General features: G+C 34.6%; 1 protein-coding gene across 1 annotated transcript in view; it reads left to right on the top strand.

Moving 5' to 3' along the window:
* Window positions 1-24,239, top strand: part of LOC149805056 (uncharacterized) — a 374,091-nt gene that overhangs the window by 254,855 nt on the left and 94,997 nt on the right. Inside the window, exons 62-68 of the mRNA XM_089946913.1 lie at window positions 1,499-1,720; window positions 5,724-5,817; window positions 12,451-12,568; window positions 15,292-15,440; window positions 17,637-17,770; window positions 21,202-21,474; window positions 23,897-24,184. Coding sequence (XP_089803039.1) covers window positions 1,499-1,720; window positions 5,724-5,817; window positions 12,451-12,568; window positions 15,292-15,440; window positions 17,637-17,770; window positions 21,202-21,474; window positions 23,897-24,184 — 1,278 coding nt within the window. The remainder of the gene's footprint in view (window positions 1-1,498; window positions 1,721-5,723; window positions 5,818-12,450; window positions 12,569-15,291; window positions 15,441-17,636; window positions 17,771-21,201; window positions 21,475-23,896; window positions 24,185-24,239) is intronic.

Genomic DNA, 24,239 nt, shown 5'->3' with positions numbered 1-24,239 from the left:
AAATTATAAAATTCCCCCTTCCCTTGCTGCTGCACTTCAGGTGGAGGAAGAACCAGGCAAAACCCCAGAAAAGAACCACTGACCCACATGAAGCTACTGGCAAGCTTTCTCGCATACCCACATTGGCCAAACCGGAGACTCAAACCCATGCAGACAGAGGTGAGATGGCAGTGATCCATAATGGTGAGTGCTTTAGACCACTCAGCCACTCAGGGCCCTGGTGTCTGCAGAATGTACAAATTATAAAATGCCCCCTTCCCTTGCTGCTGCACTTCACAAAGGTGGACTTCATCTACCTAGAGTTTTAGTTTTGCTTAGCTTTGAGCATTTCACAGATGGCTCATCCTACCCTGAATCACAGCTTTGTTTGGAAATCTTGCTTTCAAAAATGAATCTCACCTTCAAACTGTTTCTAAATTTTCCCTTCCAGTTTCTGAAAAATTATGTCTTACATACTTTATATATGGAGTAAACTCCAATTTTGAAGAGACTTTACTACTGATCATGAAGTAGCCAATAGTTTTTAATAAAGATATCTAAATTTAAACATTCTCATTCAAGGCAACAAAGAATAATAACTTTTGTTTCTTCATCAGCATCTCTGATTTACCCAACTTCAGATTAATGGGTATTCTACTTTATATAATTTTTTATATACTTGTGCAAATTAGCATCAACAATAATGTTTAAAAGACTTGCAACATGTACAGAATCATTGCTTAGCTATTATTGGTCAGTTAAGTCGAGTAATGTTTGGAAAGGTGGATGTTTATCTTGTGCTGCTTTTCTCAGGGGGTTTTAAAGCATGAAGTTATGCAAATCACACCTGTTGAAACAGTCAACAGTACATGTTAGGGTATATATTGCTGTATCAATAAAAGGTCTCCTTTTTTTGTAATAAGATTATTGAAAATGTGTATAATAATAAAAATTGTGCTGGGGTGGATGATCTAGCATGTATGCTTCTTCTCTAAACTGCTGCAGAGAATTTGTCCATTCTTGAGAGAAAGCACCCTGGGATAAAGACCTTCCAAATTTATATAAATGATGCCAATCCATCATCAAATATTGCCATCAATACCAAATATAGAAAAAAAATTCAAGTAACTTTTTTCCAAAACCACTGAACTGAGTTTAATCAAATCTGACAGCATCCTAGCATACCAGTCATTTAGATTTGTACAGATCATGTCAATCCACCACTAGAAGTAGAACAAATATTTACACACTTTATTTCAAAAATCTGCTGTACATCATTTTGCTTGCACTATTTTCATAAGAATTTTGAACTTTTTTTCTATTTTGGGGTGGGAGTTGGGGTCATTCCTCTAGTTGCAGTGTTTAAGCTTTTTTTGGTCATGGGTTTACTGCTGCAATATTTTGCTATCTCTGCACTGCACCAGTTCTGCTGTGTAAAGATACTGAATAGTCCTTAGAAATAATACCTTACAGGATAACAGGAAATCAAGCTATAGATTCATTTTTTTCCCCAATCTAGAGGTGAACTCAGAATTGTTACATGGGGAGACCTACTACATAAAGGTTGTGGCTGTCAACAAGCTAAACTTGTCCAGCTCAGCCTACTCTGGGCCAATCACTGTGGATAAGACACCTCCTTCTGCAGGAATAGTGGTGGAACTTCTAAGGGATTACAGGGTTAATGTTACCAGTGATGTTGACACGGTGCAGAAAAATCTACTTGCCTGTGAAACAGAGGAAGGTATGAATTTACATCTCTCTATCTCTCTCTTTCTCTCTCTCTCAAAAGTGGAGCTGCTTGGAGGCAAAAGGATTGATCTTATTGGCGATGTTGACAGACAAAAGAATCAGCTATGAGACTAAGATTCAGTGATATTTACCTGTCCATCTGTCAGTTTGTCTACTGTGTCTGCTTTCTGAAACAGAGTATATATGATCAGTACCTGAAAGAAAAGAATTGTCAACAGTTTGTTAATTTCCAAATCACAAGATGCATGTAATTAAGAAGTTATGCTTGTATCTATGGTTGATAGTTTAAAATGTATTTATTTAAATTCACCAAGAGTACTCAATACCAGGGAATTATTTTCTTTTGGGGATGGGAATGGAGCAAGGAATCAGCCAAACAAATGTGCACATTTTATTTTTTCTTTCTTGTTATGATGGTGTTTAGGAGTTAATGTTGACTTTTTACCTTTCATGGAATGAACTGTTTACATTTAATAACTTATTTTCTCAAATGCGGAAAAACTTCAGCACAAAGAAAAATAAATGTCATACTTTGGTGAGTTACAAAATTATGCATCTCTAATCAGCTTACTTCATAAAAGCAGACCAATATACGTATGAACAATATCCTTTAAAAATGAATTAATATAGAGGTAGCTTACCTGAATTTATATCCAATTTTCTAACAAATAAACATTTCAGACTTAAAGTTCAAGACACCCTTTTGAAAGTTATTCTCAGAATATTGGTGTACCTTAGGGCAGCATAAAAATGTTGCTGTGAAGACCATATTCAAAGAACTATTATTGTTCATTAACTTATTTTCCTTCTAATACAGAGAACTATTATTGTTCTTAAACTTAATTTCCTTCCACATATTAGATACTTCAATGATGACATCAAAAAACTCTGGGATGTGGGATTAGACAGGTAGATCTTGTCCCAGTTAAACATGCCTTTAATAGGCTGTAAACTTGACTCTAGATTGATTGCATATGGATCAGCTTTAAAATGTTACCTTCAGATGGCTCACCAATATACAGCTATTGACTCAGTTTTTGTGCAGAATCATTAGAACGTCCTCTTGGCATCAAAAAGCCTCTATGTTGCAGCAAATGAGCTTCATGTTATCACAGATGAACAAAAAATGGATGTTTATTATACTTCCAAGCTAACCTCTAATCCATCTAATGTAGTATATGCTATTTTCTTTAGGCCCAAATACAAAACTTGTATAAATTTAATTCCACCTTTTGGCTTATGAATCCATCCTCATCTTGAAACAGCAAAACATTAGTCTTACCATTACTGCATAATTCTATGTCACCACCAAAACCTCTTTACCAATTCAAAAAGTCCTCATCCAGTCCTCTCATTTTGTAGAGTAAATAAAATGAAATCAGTCTCCTATTATGGCCATACATCCAAGGCAGTTTGAATGATGGAAACAAGTTTTCAGCAACCATTGTAACACTATACAGCACCATCTCAGACTGGTTACCAGATAAAGTCACCATTTTTATTGCAGAAATTACAACCATACTGAAATCTTTGAACTACATCAAAACCGCTCAAAAACTAATTTCTTGATCTTTTCAGATTAATTGTTTTTCCACACTTAAAGTCTTTCAAAACCTTACAGCTAATTAATATTTCAGATCTTGCAGAAACATGACATGTTCTTTAAATTATGGAAAGTTTTCTGTAATGTTGGCTGTCTAGTCACAGAGCAAATAAAGCTGTCACCCATTTCTGAATAGAAGATTCCATATACTGACTACAAATCTTATATAAATTGGCATGTTTTATGTACTTGGTCAAATTTGTGGAATGAAAATGCAACAAAAAAGCTTTAGAACATCAAACCAACAATCAGAGAGTGGCATCCCTCATATAGAACAAATCACAGAGACAAAGTGGTACTGTCTCAGTTGCATATAGACACATGTGTCTGACCCATGTTTAACTTACAAGGTTGAACCTCAGCCAGAGTGTATTCCTTGCCAGTAGACTGCTAGTGGTTGAATTTAACAAATAAACAGTCAGTCCTTAAATGTCAACATTGACCACTCTGGTAGCCTGGTGGTTAGAGCATCCGCCTCGGATGTGGGAGGTCACGGGTTTGAACCAGGGCCAAGTCATATCAAAGGCTTATAAAAATGGTACTAGCAGCTGCCTTGCTTGGTGCTCAGCATTAAGATATTAGTGTTAGGACTGGTTGGCCTGGTGTCAGGATAATGTGACTGGGTGGGACATCATGCTACCTGTCTGCAGCATGATGTGCCAGTGCTAGACATAACTATAAACTGTCACACTGCAGACATCAGAGCGATATGACTGAAATTTTTGTAAAGCTATGTTTAAATCCAAAACAAACACACACTCCTTGCTTGTGTCCATTGAGAGTGGAACACTTTCTTGTCAAACACATAAACTTCCACCCTGTGAGATAAAAGGAATTTTATTGTTAAGAAGCTTTATGATTTAGCACCTAGGGAAAATCTTTGACTCTTAAAAATTTCATTTTCTTTCACAAATGTTATCTGATATTTTTGGTAAATTTTTTTTATTGGTATCATTTTTTATTTTATGCTCATTTTAAGGAATTTTATCATCTTTACCTTGTATCTCAAATGGCTTTGTGGAGTTTAATGTCATTTTCAACAAGTGATAGGCTGTATATGGTGACCTAAAGGTGCTGCCTGACATGATGTGAAGGCATTCCCTCCAATCTGCTGGAGTGGTGTAGTCAACCCAGGTCCCTTACCAGTTGTTTTTTTTAACTCATCATATGGAAATGGTCTTGTTGATTCATATTTTTCAATTGATTCTTAGACTAAGGGTGACTAGACAACCCTAGCAGATGGGAGGGAACACCTCCACATTCTATCAGGCAGTACCTTCTGTCAGTTGAAATTAAATTGGAAGTGAAGGCAACTGCTCTGTGGGAAACCAAACCCAATGAGAGCCTGATGAGTCTCTATGGAAGAGCATCAGCAATTCAATCCAGCTCCCCCAGAAGAAGAGATACGAACACTAACCAAAAAGATAATCTGGGCAATCCAGTTTCAGAATGCCAACAAGCTGATCATTTACAACAACCCAACCACTCAAACCCTTTCTACAAAGAAGTTAGAAAACTACTGTCAAAATTGTTCAAACTACAAAAAGTGGTGGACTATCCTCAAGAATGTGGCCAAAAAGGCAAATAATCTAAAATATTTAGCAGTACATTCACAAACTTCAAATATACTTTAAAAGTTAAGAGGTCATTATACTACATATAATGTTATTTACTTACTCAGATGCCATCTTTGTGGCAAAACAATATGCAGGTGAATTACAAATGTGAATAAAATGACACCACAGGGATATCTGTAATAAACTGGATACCCAGTGTTGAAACACTTTAACCAATCTGACTACAGTATAATCTGTATTGAATATCAGATTATCAAAATCATCCAATCTGATCCAGAGCTCTCTAGTAGCAACATTAACTGGAAAGATAGAAAACTTTATTTGATACACCAATTACATACTATAGAGATGGTTGTTATCAATGTCTGTTTAAATGAGAGTCAAGGCATTTCTAGCTATACATGGCAGCCAGTATAACTGGTGGAGAAAGAACCTGGGAAGAAGCACCAACCCACAGGAAGCTATTGGCAAGCTTTCTCACATACCCACATTGGGCATGCCTAGAATCAAACTCATGGACAGAGGTGAGATGTGTGAGTAATTTGTAAATGTGAGTGCCTGAGACTACTCAACCAACTGGAGCCCCTGGATGTAATCTTGTCACAACATTGATGTTCACTAATGATTTTTTTTATCTTATTTTTACCTCTATGTACGGTTTCAGTTTTAATGGGAACTATATAGCCAGTATTGTGCTGATGTGACATCAGATTCTAAACATTGATACATATTTTATAGTCACCATCCATTTTTTTATGAGTTCATTGGGATAAACCTTTGATAAAGTAACTGAAAATATCTTCTCTAATTTTCAGGATGTAGGAGGATAGATACAGCCTGCCAGGAAAGCTTTACAAGCATTTCTGTTGCCTGGCAACCATTCAGAGATGAAGAGTCTGGAATTTCGAAGTATGTTACTTGTTATTTTATGTTTTATATTTAGAAATTCCCTATAGGGACCAATTCTTTAGTTTTCATCTAAATCATAAATATCATTTTGCATTCACAAATCATTTAATATATTAAAACCAGTCTTTCCAGGAGCCAATTGTTTCCCAACTTTTTGGGTCTACTGGTCATAGACCAGATCTAATTATGGCTGTCAGAGGTCACAGTAGCATCTTGAAAATATGATTATTGCTACTCCTCCATAATAGATGATCATATCAACATGGGGTTTTCACCAGAGCACTACATATTGATGACTAGATGGTCCTAGTGAAAATTGTACTACACAGACATGCAATATGCCTGCCACAGTGGCCATCTTGAAAATCTTGTTTTCACTATTTCTCCTTAATGAATGGTCTTGTTAGCACGTGGTTTCCACTAAATGACTTCTTTTGGTATCTAGTTGTCATCTTTAGAATCTTGTTTTCACAACTTCTCCTACATAGCATATCACAAAAAAGACTTCTTATGATATCTAGTTGATACTAAATGGAAATGGTGAAATTTTGATATCCATAAATGCCACCAAACCAGCCATCTTAAAAATCTTGTTATTGTTGTTATTGTTACTCTTCAGAAATGAAAAGTCATATCAGCATGGGGTTTCCTCAAGGAGATTTCTTATGATGCTTTGTTGTTCCTGAATAGAAATGGTACCAATCACCATGGCAACTAATTTAAACATCTTATCACTGCAGAAACCGCTCCAGTGGCCTAGTGATTAGAGCGTCCGCCTCGGATGCAGGAGGTCATTGGTTTGATCCCCGGCCGAGTCATACCTAAGACTTACAGAAATGATACTAACAGCTGCCTCGCTTGGCGCTCAGCATTAAGAGGTTAGTGTTAGGACTGGTCGGCCCAGTGTCAGGATAATGTGACTGAGTGGGACATCATGGTACATGTCTGCGGCATGATGCCCCCGTGCTAGACATCACTATAAACTGCCACATTGCAGACATCGTAGCGATATGACTGAAAAATTGTTAAAGCTACGTTAAAAATCCAAATCACATCACATCACATCACTGCAGAATACCAGAGATCTTTTCAACACTGAGCAGTTCAATGGAAAAAAAAATGTTTTATCTTGGATCATGTATATAACTTTTACAAGTTGTGTTGTGACATCAGATTCTAAACACTGATACATATTTTATAGTCACGATCCATTTTTTTATGGGGCTACTTATCTTCAGGTCAAGGTCAAGGTTCAATATTTTTCAATATTTTAAGCTTTCCATAACATCTTTCCTCTCAGCAATTTTTAGAAATAAAGTATGCAACTTGGTGTATGTGTATGTGTTTGAATATATATAGCAGGTGTATTGTGTTCTCATATCCTACACTGAGGGTCTTATCTTGAAGGTCAGTGTCATGATGCTATAAATGCTGAATTTTTCCATGACACTTCTCTTTCCACCCTATAGTTTTAGAGTCATTTGAGCTGAAGGATGAAACTTGGTATACCATAATGACTGTAAATGACTGTAAATCTTGGGACACACAAGAACAATATATATATATATATATATATATATATATATATATATATATATATATATATATATATATATATATATATATATATATATATATATATATATATTTCTGTGTCCCAAGACTTTCACACATGTATAAAATTTAGCATTTTTGGTGTCAAAAACAGGTAGACACAAAAAATGTTGAGACAAAATTGGCAAGATCGACACATGTCACATGGCAGTGACAAAGCTCTTTCAATAACCACATCAATAAACTGTGATAAACTACTATGCTTATTTTTGTTATAATTCTGCATGTGCATATTATCCGATTTCTTCAATATGAAATTAAATAAGACTTCTTACTTCACAGTCCTGTTCAAGTTTTGCAAGGAGACCAGACTGTACTAAAATGTACAGTACTTACACAGCACAAATCATGCTTAGTGTTACTTATATCCTTGTTTATTCCACACAAAAATTAGATGCAGAGTTTGCTTTATTCAAATTTTCTTCCAAATCACATTTTTCCAGATGACATTTCAGCTCAAAGTAAATACTAGCTGTTTTATTTACTTTGATCCACACACTCATGAGTTACTGTTTTTCAGTGATATAAGCAATCTTTCAAACTGAGATAATCTTTATGAAAAGGTACACGTGTTTAACTGTACAAGGCACATTTCCAGCATATTCACATAACTGTTACATGTTCATGAACGAATGGTGATAGTAAAGGCTAAATTTCTAAATATAAATATAAATGGACTAAGATCATCATTGATCTATTTCAGTTTTGTGCTTTCATTGAACAAAATGTAATTTTCCATACATTGGAAGTTGGAAAAGTGGTTGTTCTGGCATCTCCTTTTATAACTGGTGGATGGATTTGTATTTTGTTTTTCAATAGTAGTCAAAGCATGTTAATCATTTAAACCCTGAAAATGGCCTGGGTCAAGAGGAAATTTATTCTGGTGGCTATATTAGTACTTTAATGTGTAATTGCTTTTTACTCCATAATATTAGCATAATTACCATAACTGTATAAATAAGGTTTAAATTCACTTACAGTAAAGCAAAATGCAGTTGAGTTTTTTTATTGTTTTATGTGAAATTTCTTTATTGTGCTTTGGAGATATGGTGCATATGATTCGAATGTAAGGGATGCACTTCATTCAACACAAGTTAAAACCTTCATTGTATATGAAGTAATGCCATTACATAAATATGCTCACTAAATGCGAGCATTGAACTAAACAATATTCTTGTTTGTTGTTGTCATACTTAGATCACATTTTAATGAGTGAGGTATTTACACTTTCAAGGCAAAATAAAAACATATATCCTGGTGCATTAATACAAAACTCTAATGCAATAATGTATGAACAAACAATAATTATATTGTGTCAAATGGGAGAGTGTGCTATTACAACAACCCACAAATGGTCATTTCTTGTCATCATCCATTCAAATTATACAAAAATCTGAATTATGAAGAAATAATAAGAAAACTGAAGAAAAATTAAGCAAATTTATTTACCTATTTAAACTAATGATATTAACTTATAACATTTCCATGTAATTCAAGATGATAGTCTCTTAACAACCACAGTAATTTTTTTTATCATTTTGATCGATATTTTTACATTGATCAATTAGTAGAAAAAATTGTTAAAAATGTTCCAATACAAATACTACAAGAAAAAATTGCTATCAATTTGTGTCACAACATTTACAGTTCATAAAATAACTACTTTTGAAAATAATTTAAGGTGTCCCAAGATTTACAATCATTTTCATAACTATATATCGTTGCCAAAAGTTGTTTCATGCCACATAGGGGCTCTTGACTTTGAGGTCAAAGGTCAATATTTTAGGTTTCACTCACATTTTGCTCTTATGCTTTCTAACATAAGAGCTGTATAAAACAAATGGATAAAGCTTGGTATACTTGTATATATGTCATTTAAAGATATGCAGCACTGCAGATCAAGGTGACAGGTCAATATTTTTAGGTTTCTTTTTTGTTCTGCTTTATGTCATAAATATTTTTTAAGGCTCAGGGATGAAGTATGATTCTGTTTCTCAATTTAATTGCATCTCATGTATCAGTATTTTTTTTTCAAGGTCAAGGTTGCTAACCAAGTTTTTACCCCTTTTCTGCATTTTTCCAATTTTGCGTTTTCAGATAGAGTAATGAAACTTGGGCTGCTTTTCATGTCTGTCTAGTAATTTTACAGCACTGTCTTAAAGGTCATCCTCTGATTTCATTAATATTAACTTTTATGACTTCATCATGGTAGGTGCTCATCAAATATTCATTCTTTATATAGATTATTAGATCATTTTTTCGCAATCTGAAATATCATGCATTGAAACATAACCAATATATGTTGTGGAAAAGCATGTCTGATATTAAATGCAAACTCAGAATCACTTGTAGAATGTAATTATTATTTAAGACCTATTTTTGAAGATTAACAAGAATTATATAAGTATTTAAGACAACTGTGTTTGTCCCATGGTAAGATGCAGAAAATGTTATTTGGAGGTGTTTTGCTTAATTGGGCAAAGATAAAATATTTGGAAATGGGGAGATTGCATTTTATTAGTGGATAATACACAGGTTGGCAAAGGAGATCAGCAGCTAAGCTCATAGTTTTAAGTGGATTACCATAAAACTTGGTATACGTTATGGTCATCATATGAAGATGTTTATATTTATGATGGATGGACAGGTAGGAGAAATTTTGCCAGGTACCAGGTCCAAGTACCTGGCATGGACTACCTGGCTAGGTCAGCTTTTACCATGTCAGGTTTATCCACTTCTACTTTGTCTGGTTTCCCACCCACTCTCTCACCCCCATTTTTGTCAACCATAAAACAATGTTGGGGGGATATTTGTATTACATTACTACCCAGTGTGCAGGGGATGGATAGTGCAAAACATGGCCTGGGCTGGGTACTCATCCATTCCTAATATTTCCCAGTCACTTTTGCACATGCAATTTTTGTTAGAATTATTACCCCTTCTGGTCATGCAGTTGAATGCAGTGTATGAAAGAATCTTGTGAACACAACTAATCGACTAGAAGTATTGATGGATTGCAGCATTTGACACAATAGACCATGATATATTACTTCACCGTCTCCAGCATGTATTTGACATTCATGATACAGCCTTACTGTGGTTCAAGTCCTACTTGGTCAACAGCCCACAAATTGTATGATGATGACACCCAAATATACAAATCTAGCCACCCAACTGAAGTTGATGCGACCATCCAAGGTGTAGAGAGGTGCATTTCTGATGTGAAATCATGGATGACTTGTAACAAGCTGCAGATGAATGATGATAAAACTGAGGCCATTCTGATCACAACACAAAGACTTTCTCATTCACATCCTTTACCTAAAATAATAAATATCAGCAATGCCAACATTAAATTCACACAATCAGTATGAAACCTAGGTGTTACTCTGGACAGTACTCTCACATTGCACCAACATGTCATGAACATATGCAAGGCTGCATATCTTGAGCTGAGACGCATCAGCTCAATTCGCAAATATCTTTCAGCTGATGCCACTAAAACACTTGTGTGTTCATTAGGACTTTCAAAACTGAACTACTGTAACTCAATTCTGTCTGGTTCATCTCATTATCTACTCCAGAAACTTCAAAAAGGTCAAAAGACAGCTGCATGGATCATACTTAGAGTACCATGATCAGAGCACACCTCCCCGCTGCTCTGTACCCTACACTGGCTATCCATTCGATCCAGAATCAAACACAAAATTTGTTCTCTGTGCTACATTTCACTGTCGGACTCCAGTCCAACATACCTATCTGACCTCACCCATGTGTACACACCAGCAAGATACTTATGCTCCTCTTCTGACAAACGTTTACTCATTATTCCCACTATGAAAACAAAGTCATATGGACAGTGTTCTTTTGCATACCAGGGCCCAGCAATGTGGATTGAATTGCACACTGAACTTAGACACAAAGACACAGTGATCACATTCAAGAGTGCTCTCAAAACTCACTTATTTCGACTGCAAGAACAAACTTAAAGACCTAATAATGTTTCCTACCTGAAATATTCTCAGCATGTATTTTATTTTTTAATGTTTTTCTAATTTCGTGTTGTTTGTTTTTGTAATAATATGATTATGTTTCTTATCTTATAGGTGTTGTCTAATGTTGTAAAGCACTTAGAGCTTCTATAGATTAGGTGCTATGCAAAGTCCTCATTATTATTATTATTATGAAACTTAGTTCATAATCTGATCATCATCTGAAGATGCAGCACTTAACAAATCACCTTTAGCTTCTGAAATTTATATTATTTATTGTATTTTCTTTCTTGATGCTGGATGTAATGTCTGACTGCCTTGTACATATTATGATCATCATAACAATAATGCACATATCGACCAACCATTTGACAACACAATCTTTGATCTATTACTTATTTTCTTTTGCATTTACAGCAGTGAATGAAATTTTTGTTTCAGTTTTTAATGGATTGGTATGAAATTTGGTACATTTTATTTTTATTATTGAAAGATATGCATATTAATAAATCACTTTGGTTTTTGTAAAAAATTTGCCCTTTTTGACATGCAGATGGATATAGTGTAAAATGGAATCTTGTAATACAATGACTCATGCAGATTTTAAAGAGTTACTGGGAAACTTTGTGCATATAATGGTCATATCATGTTAGCCAATCATTGCTCTCACACAGTTTCTTTTTTTTGACTTGAGTTAAAGCTGGATGAAATATTTGATGGAATGTTGTTAAGTCAATGAGTCTTAAAGTAACTGATGCATTATTCTTGGTATATTTCATGGTCTTCATATGAAGATGTATATGTTGACCAATAGTTGTGCTTTTCATCATTTTCTAACAACTATTGCCCTTTTTGTCAGACCAGCTGTAGGCAGCAAGTCTTAGTTACAGTTGTTTTCAGTTGTGACTGAACTGTATATATAGACTCATTTCTATAATGTGGATAGAGGTGGAGTGAGATAGAGGTGGGGGTGTATTTACATATGCAAATTGCTAACCATAGCTGAAGTTCTCTTTTTTTAAAACAGATACCAGCTTGGTGTAGGGACAAGTCCTGGTGGAACTCAGCTCAAAACCTTTTTTAATACCCCAGCAGAATCTAACAACTATGTTATTAAAGGACTGGATCTGTATGGACTCAGACAGGTTTGACCTTATTATTTACTTTTTATCTCCTATGGAGTAAATCTAAGAGAATAAAATTTTAATCAGATTCAGGTTACCCAATGGAATTAATTTTGCTTTATACTTGAGTAATCTGAACTTGAATGTACATCATCAGATGACTACAAGAGCACTACTGTAATGTCATATTATAGTAAAACCTGTATTGTGAGACCACTGTATGAAAGACCATATTGAGTTTTTCTTTTATACACAAGTAGTCTGAACTTGAATGTATGTCATCAAGACTCAAAAAGAGGGCTTGCCATTTAATTCTAGATTAAAGTATAGACAATTTTCAGGATGCAATGAATAATATAAAGGTTTTAACAATACATGAAAGAATATTTCTTAGAAAGTCCAAATTGATGTATAAAGTATCCAGAAAAGACATTCCTGTCTATCTAAGCAATATCTTTCACCAAAGAGATGTTGATGGCACTCCAAATTTAAGGTCCATAGGAAGTAAAAATTACATTATACCAAGGCCAAAGAAGGAATTGTTTAAAAAAAAGTGTTCAATATACTGGTCCACTGGTATGGAACAACATTCCCAATGACATAAGGCAGGCTCCTAGCATTTCTTCTTTTCATAATCAATGTCTTAAATGGATGAAATCTTTAGAAAATTGAACAGTTGTAGTACAAAAAATACTGCCTGCTTTTCTGTAGTTTTGCATCATTTTCATAGTTGAATTTTTCAATACAGGATATTTTATTTTTTTATATATGTTTATGTTTTCACAGATGCCAGTGCATGTGTTCCAGGCTTGATACTTTGAATTTTAAAATTAATTAATTATTTAGTGTCAAGCCAGACTCTTCACATCATGTTGTATGTACTGTATATATTGTACATAACAGAAAGAAGGCCTCAAGGTAGATTAATTCTGTAACTAATTGAGTTACCTTCTCTAAATAAAGTCTTTATTATTATTATTATTATTATTATTATTATTATTATTATTATTATTATAGCTGACTACAAGAACACTAATGTTGTACTAACAATATATGTTTCATATTTCCAATGTACAACAAAATCTGACAATCATGGCATTGCTCATTTTTTTCCAAACCAGTTAATATTGCATGTACAACACCAATCTTCCACTGACAAGTGTTAACTTAGTGGATAAAAATGCACCTCATATTTCTTCATGAAGATTAACATGATTTCATTTCTTCATAAGGTGATATTTAAAAGGAAATGAACACTGACCCTTTTGTCTTGATGGAAGAGTCACTCTTTAACTTTATTTGACTGTGAGAATTAAAGTATTTTAGAAATAATTAAAGTTTCTTTTGTCATTATGATTTGGGCAGGTCCTTTTGAATTTTTTGGTTTCATACCTGTATGAATCCAATTATTTTAAAGCCATGCCCACTGGCACTACTTTTCTGTTCATAATACTCAATGAGGACTATATTTAGAACATAGGATCATTCAAACTGAGACATCTTATGTAACATTTTAATAGTGAACCAAATACTGGACCTTTTTTCAAATTAGTGAAATATCTTTGCTACAAGTGACATACACTTTAAATGAACATACACTTTAATAGAATAAATAAACATCATCTCCTTACATGTCTTGATGTGAAGACACAATGGTACAGTTGTGAAATGGCATTAATGAAAATGAAGAATAAAGTCATGTTTTGCCTGGAAAAATGAAACATTGTGGATAATGATTCTGTTATGCAAGTATGGATTTTGATTTTTTAACTGCGAAGGCCGCATCTTCAACTGAGAAGTGGGTGTGGCTTAAAAAACAATGCTTTTCTCAGATTGGCTGTGTGTGTGTGTGTGTATAATATATATATATATATATATATATATATATATATATATATATATATATATATATATATATATATATATATATATATATATATATATATATATATAATGAATCTTCACTGTTCTGTATTATTGCACTTTATGAATGAAGTTCAAGATATGATTAAATAAAAGAATATTATCAAACTATTAGTTGTTTTAAACTTTTTATGCTATTGAATTTAATAAGGCTTGACTGTTTTTTTATATATAATAAATTCAGTGAAGTATGAACCAAAAAAATGCTGTGCAAACTTTATATGATCTGCAAAGCATATCACAGTTTGCACATCCTTTTTTCAGTTCATAGTGAATTTAAAAAATAAACAGTCAGTCCTTAAATGTCAACCTTCACCACTCCGGTGGCCTGGTGGTTAGAGCATCCACCTCGGATGCGGGAGGTCATGGATTTGATCCCTGGCCAAGTCCTACCAAAGACTTACAAAATTGTCACACTGCAGACATCGTAGCAATATGAGTGAAAAATTGTTAAAGCTACATTAAAAATCCAAATCTCACACACACACACACTTAAATGTCAACAAAGCTGTACAAAACTTTAAGGAATTCTATTTAAGTGTTTGTTATTTTAGATTAATTAAGCATTTCTGAACATTCATAGAGTTTGCTGTATACTATATTTTTGTTATTGGTTCATGATGTCATCTGAAGATAAAGGTTGTAATGGTTGGAGTGCATGTCTTCATAAGAACATCCTTCATTGTTCACCAACAACATTATAAACCTTGGTCAAAGTTCAAGGCAAAAGAACAGCAAATTCTTTGATTAATTTTGATCTATAACAAATTTGTGCTTTTTTTATTTTTTTTTTATTTGATGTCTGCATGTAAATTATCCAGGTATTTGTGACAGTGAAGGGTATAAATGGGGCCAATCTAGTAACAGTGTCCACTTCAAATGGAGTTTACCTGTCTTACCTGAGCCAAGGACAGGAGCCTCTCTCACATGTTGGGATCTGGGACCATCATCCGGATGCCTTTCATGACATGTAAGACAGAAATGAGTTATCAAATCATTTCATTAGATAGGCAAGGTACTGTAATTGCTTGAGGATCTTTTGGTGAAATTCATTTAAACTTGATAAGATTATTGAGGGTAAAACAGGAAAATATGTCAGTAACAGGAAAAGAAAGAGAGCGAGTTTCCTCAATCCTTGATATCCCAAAATTTAGCACTGAGGTGTAGCAATATATGTTCTGCATGTAAAACTTCACGGTTATGAAATGGGGGGTAAACAAATACAGGTTTAGCTAAACTGGCAGAAGACCAGCTTATGCATGGGTCCTCCATCCAACATCCTTTAGGATTGTTTGGTTATTACTACTACCTCTCTTACATTACTGAAAAGAAGTAATTAAACTTGGCACACAGGCTTTCATGAGGTCTAGTTGTTTCTTAATGAAAATGGTGCCCCTGAGATATCCAGTATGGTGGTCACAGCAGCCATCTTGACAATCTTGTTATGACTACTCTTCCTGAACACATGCATATGATTCTACATTTGGTAAGGCAAAATTAATATTTTAACAACATCTTCCATGCATACCATTTTGTAGTTGAAATCTACCACCTTGGAGGAAAAAAAAGATTTTAAAAGATTGTTGGGAAAAAACTTTTTAAACATTCTATCCCCACATTGCAGAAACTGCTCAGAACCAGTCTACTGGGGAACTGGACTGTGCAATGAAGTATGATGATTAATCCAATTAAGACTTGTTACACAATGTGTATTGAAAATCTATAAATCAATTACCTTATTGTTGTAATTTGGAAAGTTTAAGGTCAATGTCAGGATATTTATTGTGATGTTGCAAGAAATAAAGAGATCAAAGGTTGTCGATGATGGCTTGTGAGTCCATTTTGATTTAAAAATCCGCCAATCTTTGCAGAGTTGAGATAAAATAAAAGACTGACCAAAAAAATGATTTGAGTAGAAACACTTAACTTGAAGTATTTAGAGTTTTTGTTGTGTTTAATTTTTACTGTTCTTTTCAGGATGTTTTAAGAAGAAAATTTAAGGGAAGCTCTTACCTTCATTTTTTTTGGAGGTTAGGGGCAGTTCATGTCAAAAGATGTCCTTTCTCCTGGTACTTCAAAAAATGCCAGCTAAGAAAATGTTGCAAGTTTATGTGGGTATAGCTGAGTAGCAAAAGTCCTTAGTGTGTTTCATGCAATGTGGATTTAAAGATAGTATATGGAAGAGAAAAAGATATCACCAAGCGTATGCTGTTTTATTGTAATGTGAACAGAATACATGTGTCAAAATGTCTTGTTTCAAACCCTTTATGTGTAAAATTTATGTAAATTAAAAAAATCATTCTGATTTAGAAGACAATCTACTTATGAAAACATGGAAACAGGCTGGTTTGATGAAATGGTTTATTGCAGTTAGGGTCCTGCCTTCAAGTTTCCAGTCACTGTAAATTTGCATACATTAGTCTGCCTTTAATTCTAGAGCATTTTCACTTAGGAATGGAGATAGTTTCACTGTCTATCACAGTAAGAAGGTATGATGTATACCTTATTTAAATATCCATCTTGGGTCAAGGTAACTTGGATTAGTAACTATTTTATTCCCCACAGAAATTGTGGTCAGAATATATAGTGCTATCCTTAACCAGCTTTCCAGTTTTATGTTTTGGTAAATTTTTAGGCACTTTAGACATGTATGTCCTGAGCATAGTTCTCGGAGGTACTAAGATGAATCTTACATATCTTGACATTCTTAGGTTCAACTTCAAAATCAGGGTCAGTCTTAACTATGTTTTTCTTCAGCTATTAAAATCAATGAGCTGAAAACAAATAAACTACACATCAGAAATAGTTTTTTTTACAATACTACAATTAGGGTCCTGTCTTTTATGTTCAATTTCACAAGACAGTATTACCTATTCCAGGTATTGTCATTTGAGATGAAGTATTCGTGCAGCCCTTTACTGGTGGATTTGTGACATTGTCAAAGATAAATTTTAAGATGAATACTAGGTAATGTTACATCCAAGATCGCTGGTCCAGTCTCTGATCAATTGGATCAGACTTCATCGTTGTTTGATTTATGTTATCTTACCGCCATAGATGGGAGACAAAAATTTGCTGAATTTACTTGCAACATTATAGACATTCAGATAAGTTATATGTTACAGTAATGTACATTTTTGGTTTGCATTATTACTCTGGATTTTAGAGATTACCAGACAGATGCAACAACAGTGTATGCCAAGTGGGATGTTAGCGGTGACCCCTGTCCTGCCATCCAGTATAAGTGGGCAGTGGAGAGATTGGACGGATTTAGGATACAGGAGTATCTCAATACATATGGTATGCCTATGTCAGATCTAAAGATTTTGTAGTCATGTTTATTCATCTGCCGAAAATATTATGTTGTGGTTTTGTCTATCTGTCCATCTGGTTGTTACCAGCTTGGTTTTAACACAATAACTTTACTGTAGTTGTTTACCATCTGCATTTGCCAAGCTTTGTGGATGGATTCCACTTGGGGTACAGAAGAACACTGTTGATTTCAGGCTCAGAAACTCAAAAGGTCCTTGTCTTTTTGACTGAAAGAGGGAAAATGGTTTCCTCACAATGTTTGAGAAGTTCTTCACCATCTACAGTTACCAAACTTATATGGATAGCTTGCACTTGGGGCAGGGAAGAATCCTATTGAGTTCAGGGTCAAAGGTTAAAATCACTGACTGAAAGAAGAAAGATTCCTTCTTTAAAGTAAATCAAGTCTGATATATGTCTACCAAACTTTGTAGATGGTTTATGCTTGAACAAGCTCAACAACAAATGTCCCTTTTACATGTCACCTGTCCCAGATTAGAAAGCATGGGCAGTTGATACATTTAGCTTCAAGTGGGATTGCCAATTTGCATACGCACTCCCACCCTTCTGAATGCTTCCACAAGTTCTGCAGTGAGTGTGAACTTCCTCTACTCAGATCTTTCTCATCGCCCCATTGTGGCCCCAGTTGATCAACACAGGTCTCTCACCTCACAGGAGGGATCTCTGTTGCTACACCGATGATCCCATCTCCACAACAGCCCACACATTCTATCTCTTCATGCCTGACTCATCTCTTTCATTCTCTCTGCCAGAACAGGTTTTCGGGCTGAGTTGCCAGTTGCATAATTCAGGCCAGGAGAGCTTCTACTACCAAGGTCTATGATGCCTGGTGGAGAATCTTCTGCATTTGGTGCAGCAGGAACACATTGATCCTCTCAACCCCCCCTTAACTTCGTTGCTGATTCCCTTTTGTTCCTTTTTAAGACCTAAAGATGTTCAGTATCCGCTCTCAAGGGCTGTCGAGCTTCCATTGCCTTGATGCTCTTGTCAATTATTTTGGGTTCCAGAAACCTGTCACCTGCTTTCTTACACTCAGATTTAATCTTGTTTCTTATGGTCATTAACCATGCCCCATGTGAACCATTGAGTGAAGCTTCCTTTCAAAATCACACACTCTACAGTGTTCCTACTCACTCTAACTTCTGCAAGACAAAGAAGTTAGAGTCATGTTTTGTCTGTCGACACTGGCTGTCTCTGGTTTCTAGCAGGTTACATCCTCCCATAAGGTAGGTTGCACATGGTAGCAGTGGGTTGCATCCTTCTCTTAGGGAGGTAGACATTATGACAGCGGGTTGTGCTCTCCCATTAGAGAGGTGGAGCACTGCAAGCATGGGTTGCACACTCCCATTATGGAGGTTGATCAAAGCAACAGCTGGTCACTCCCTCCTATTTAGGAGGTAGAGCACTGCAACAGATCTCATATTCTTGTTTTTTCTACGGTCCATTGTTATGCCCTCCTCCCACCCCTCACTGATGTCTTGTGTGATTGTTGTCTGTGAATAGATGACAGATAATATCTACCTTATGCATATAACCATGTGACATACAGAGTGGTGTTCAAAGTAAGAGAGTGGAGTGCAAAAGGTCATTCTGACTCTTTAGGAGGATGTATTCACATTGAATGGACGGTGAGTGTTTGACACAAAAATAAGTTAGCTACACAATAGTGGCAGTTAAATGTTGCATAATTAACATTAGCTTTACAAAAAACTTTACATTTCTGCACATAACATTAGTTTATATCATATATCTGGTCCAGACTTTGTGGACTGCAGAAAGAAACATTGATTTCATGGTCAAAGGTCAAGGTTTCTCTGAAAGAATAAAATTGGTTTCTGCACAAAATGTTCATTTATCTGCACAGAAAACTGTTAAACATGGTACCATTCACAGTACTTTTGTTGTCTTTGATTTAGAATACTAATCATTTTCTTTACAGTTTTGCATAAATTATGTTACACAGTAGTAGATAATGCATGTTTGATAAACTATTACTGGAAAGCATTTTGGAACAAAAACAAAATATCCATGCCTTTAGATGGAAAAGGTTAGAAAACAGACTTGAAAGCAAGAGTACCCAAAATTTCAGCTGCCAGTATGGAGGTAGTTTGTCAGTGTGTTTGCAGAATATGTTCTATGCAGCTACAAAAAATCATTTCTGAGAATGGGATAGTTGTGCAAGAGATTCCTACTACATCAAGAAAGTTTGGCCACTCTGACTGTCATTGGAGCCTGGGAGGAAAAGTGTTCAGCATCCACCACTTCTTCAATCAAGGAAGATTTTGTTGCCACTGTTGAACTTTGTCAACATCATGGACAAAAACACAAGCAGTTTCAAGTACCTCCATGGAACATTTCCATGGTTAAGTGAAGCTAAGATAAAGGAAGGTGTCTTTGCTGGTCCTCAGATTTTTGAACTATTTCAAGATGATGCATTTGACTGTGCACTGCGTGCCATGGAAAACCTTTCAGTCAGTGGCAACAAATTTTCTCGGAAACGATAAGGCAGACAACAACAAGTAGCCGGTAAAAGACTCCTCAGGGCATGCAAAAGCCTTGGTTGCAACATTTCACTAAAGATATATTTTTTGCACTCTCATATAGATTTTTTTTCCACCAAACTGCAAGCAGTGAGCAATGAGCACGGCAAGCGATTTCACCAGGACATTGCAACAGTGGAGAAATGCTATGAGAGCAAATGGAGCCCATCAATGCTCGCAGACTATTGCCTGACAGTGACAAGAGATGCTACATTTAATGAATACAAGAGACAAGCCAAGAAGCACTGAGTAGACACTGAATAAGGACTAAACTATATACTTTTATATACGTAATAGTTTTTGCCTTTTGTTTCATTATAAATTTTATTTCTATAACATTTTTGCTGTTTTCTAAAATGTTACATAAACAGGACAGGTGAAATATTATCATGTAAAGCAACCATAAACACATGAAAAGACCTAGGTTTACAATGTATGATTAAAACTCTACTATCTACACAATATACATAGACTTAAAATGTAAAAACTTAAATATGTTGGAAACAGTATCCAATCATTTGTTTTAATTGTCATATTTGAATTCAGCACATCGAAATCCATAATAAATAGCACATTTTATCTCAGCAGATGATTTCTACAAAATTGTAGACCAATTATCAAAGTGAACAAGTTCAAAATCTAAGTAAGGGAAGCCTTAGTCTGGTTGCAGGGAAGAGATGAGAGACTTAAAAACTAAAGTCAGTGGAATGATGGTGGGTCCCTCTGGTATCCACTTTTGCTATATATATATACAGTGTTTACATTGCCTTTGTTAAATGCAAAATTAAACTGCAATATTGAAGAAAAGTTTGAATTTTAAAATGATATTTTCCTGAAGTTGTTTTATGTTACTTTTATCAGGGATGACAAGTGGTTACAATGACCAGCTCCAGTTGGAGGAAGGCCAGCGCTACTACTCCCTCCTACAAGTGAGGAATGCTATTGGATTTGAGTACACCTTGAGGTCCAATGGTGTTACAATCCACCATGACCCACTGATTGCTGGTGAGGTGTATGATGGAGACATTGCTGGATATGATCTTGCTATTCTGACTTCAGGCCACAAAGTCACAACAAACTGGGAAGGATTTGGTATGCCTCGAGAGGCAATTAAAAAAGTAAACATTCTTACAGGTATGTTTAACAATTTCTTTCTTATCTGTTTCAAAAAGACTACAATAGTAAGGAAGATTCTGCTGTAGTAATTGGAGTTAACTAGTAACCCTGTATTTAGTTGTCAACCCTAAATTTTTATTTTGAAAAATCCCAATTGAAGATTATTAAATCTTGCTTGTGAGATATTTTTCCTCATTCCCTTCATATCTGTTACATGTGTTACTAGATCATTACCATAATTTTGCCATTTGCCTTACCAAGATTCATCTTGTTAAAAAGTCTGCTAAATGCATTTAATCATAAAAAGTCAGGGTCCAAGCTGGACCCTAATATCTGAGTAAAATTACATTTCAAGCCAGAATGGGCTAAGTTGGTGACACTACTTTCTTAGTAATTTTATTTTGGAAATAAATCAGATGTTTATTAAATTTACAACTTGACTGAATCTGATGGTATAGAGAGAAGTTTTTGTGTCAGAATGGCAACTTAATCTAAAGGTTATACTCATGTGAAACTATTTTATCTTATGTCATAAAATGACTTGAATCAACATCACATTTAGTATTGGTAAATGTTCAATTTAATAATTTGTTTATGTAAGTAATTATTTTCTGTCAACAACTTCAAGCATTTTCTTCTATATTGCTTATATTGTAAAACATGCCCATGTAAAACTAGTGTGTTTATGAGTAAACATCTAGAATAATTAGAGTTGTTTTAAAAATTTCCAATATCGATCAGAGTAATTCATCACACCATACATGTCATTGCAAGATAAGGCATGGAAATGCCTTAATGCAGACTTCTTGAGGAGTTCATAATAAATATTATATACAAGAATTTGTTCATTATTAAAAATAAACTGCTATTTGAGGGATTAAAGAAGGACATTTTTAATTCTAGGATCACATTATGGCAAGGCATGTTTCTGCAAGGGACCTATGTTTTATGTGGGGTTAAATAAAAATTAAATGTCTAGGTCAGCAGTTAATACATTTGTTAATATCCATTTTCAGTTAATAAATGTGACTTGTTATACTGTACAGTAACTACTATTAATGCATCCTGAAAACTTTGCCATATTCGTATATATAATGTTTACAAAATATATTAGCCAAATAAAATGGTTAGAGAACAGGTGAAGTAAAACGTTTTTTTTTCTGAAAAGATATCACCTTCATAATATTTAGTTTCAGTTTATCTGTGTGTGTAATCTAAGATGTACAATTTTATGCTGCTTTTGAAAATCTCAAGCATTATGAAACCGACATTAGTGAAATTATGCAATGAAACAGATTTCACAATATATTGAGTCCCAAATGAATTTCTCAGATAAGTTCAGCATGCATAAAAGTTCAGCAAAAAGTTCATAAAAGAAAATCACCTTTCCAGTTAGTGCAGAAAATTTTGAGATAAATTCACACTAAATTGTTCATTGCATTTTTGTTATGCAGTTTAGAATATTTCATTAAAACTCTGCAACTTTCTTCCCATTTCAGTGACTTTTCATACATCATTATGTTCAGATGAATTCATAGAAACAAAAATTAAAATCATCTGGGGAATAAGAAAACATGCCATGTTTGGGTGAACCTAAAGAAATCTTGGCAGTTTTATCCTTTGTGCAAATAAGGCAGAATGCCCACTGCACTAATGTTTCTCGTGAACTAATACCATCCTTTACAGCAGCATTAGTTTACATAAAAGTAGTTCTTAGATCAAATGTTATGCTTTAATTGTCCTTCTGTCACAACTAATCTTCCAGTATTGGGCTTACATTCACTTGTAGTTTGTAACTATTCTTCAGGGACCATTTTTTCACCCATGAAAAGGACTTGTATTAATATGGCATAGTTTTCAAACATTTCTGTAGATCCTTAAGAATTCTCTCAGTAGTAATAATTTAAATTTCAAGCCTTTGAGTGTCTGGTGTACTATCTAATAGCATAAATCCAGGAAACTGTTCCCATCAAAATGTCAAATCAGCTGGAGAAATATTATACCCTACCTTTGAGGACCAGATTAAATGCAACTCTATGGAAATCAAACTTTCAATGTTGGTGCATCTTGTGATCAATTTTTTTTCCCAATGTCTCTGCATCTTTTGATAACTTGCAAGGTTTGGATCAAGGCAAGTTATTAAATGAACATGTTTGCATAGCAAAATACTCACTTTGACCTGCTTTGGATGTTTAATTAGTATTGCTGAAAGAAAATGTCAGATTTTTGCCACAGAAGTAAGATTATTGTGTATTTGCTAACAACTCTAGTCTTAAATGAATGGTTTCCATAAATTATAACATGTGGAATTTAAGCTTAAAAGGTTTAAATAGAGATTATATGTGACTTCACTTAATTTTTGTGCAAGATAGTGTGTTTTCTATTATTTCAGCATTTCTCAAAAGCATTTTCAAAATTTTGGGAAATTTCTTCTGTTTAGGCAATGTAGGTGTCCAGATAGGCAGTGAAAAAGATGACATTCTTGGCTACCAGGAGGTTTCCTACTATGAAGTTGCCCTGGGCACAGACAGAAGATTTCCCAAAACACAGGACAATGTGGTGCCTTTCACAAATGTGGGTAGGAACACTTCAGTGACCTTCTGGGACCTTGACCTTGTTGCAGGCAGTGCTGTGTACTACTTTACAGTCAGGGCTTACAGCGAGTCCTATTCCACTGCGATTGTCACTTCCAATGGGTTCTATGTAGGATTTGAAGGAGGTGTCACAGGTGATACATTAATCTTTTTTGTCAAACATAATTTGTATGTTTTCTTACTTTGGAA

The sequence above is a fragment of the Sinohyriopsis cumingii genome, chromosome 2, assembly GCF_028554795.1.
Source record: "Sinohyriopsis cumingii isolate HCF-2022 chromosome 2, ASM2855479v2, whole genome shotgun sequence".
Taxonomy (NCBI): Eukaryota; Metazoa; Mollusca; class Bivalvia; order Unionida; family Unionidae; genus Sinohyriopsis; species Sinohyriopsis cumingii.
Note: the sequence above shows the minus strand (reverse complement) of the source record. Positions and strands in the feature narration are given on the sequence as shown.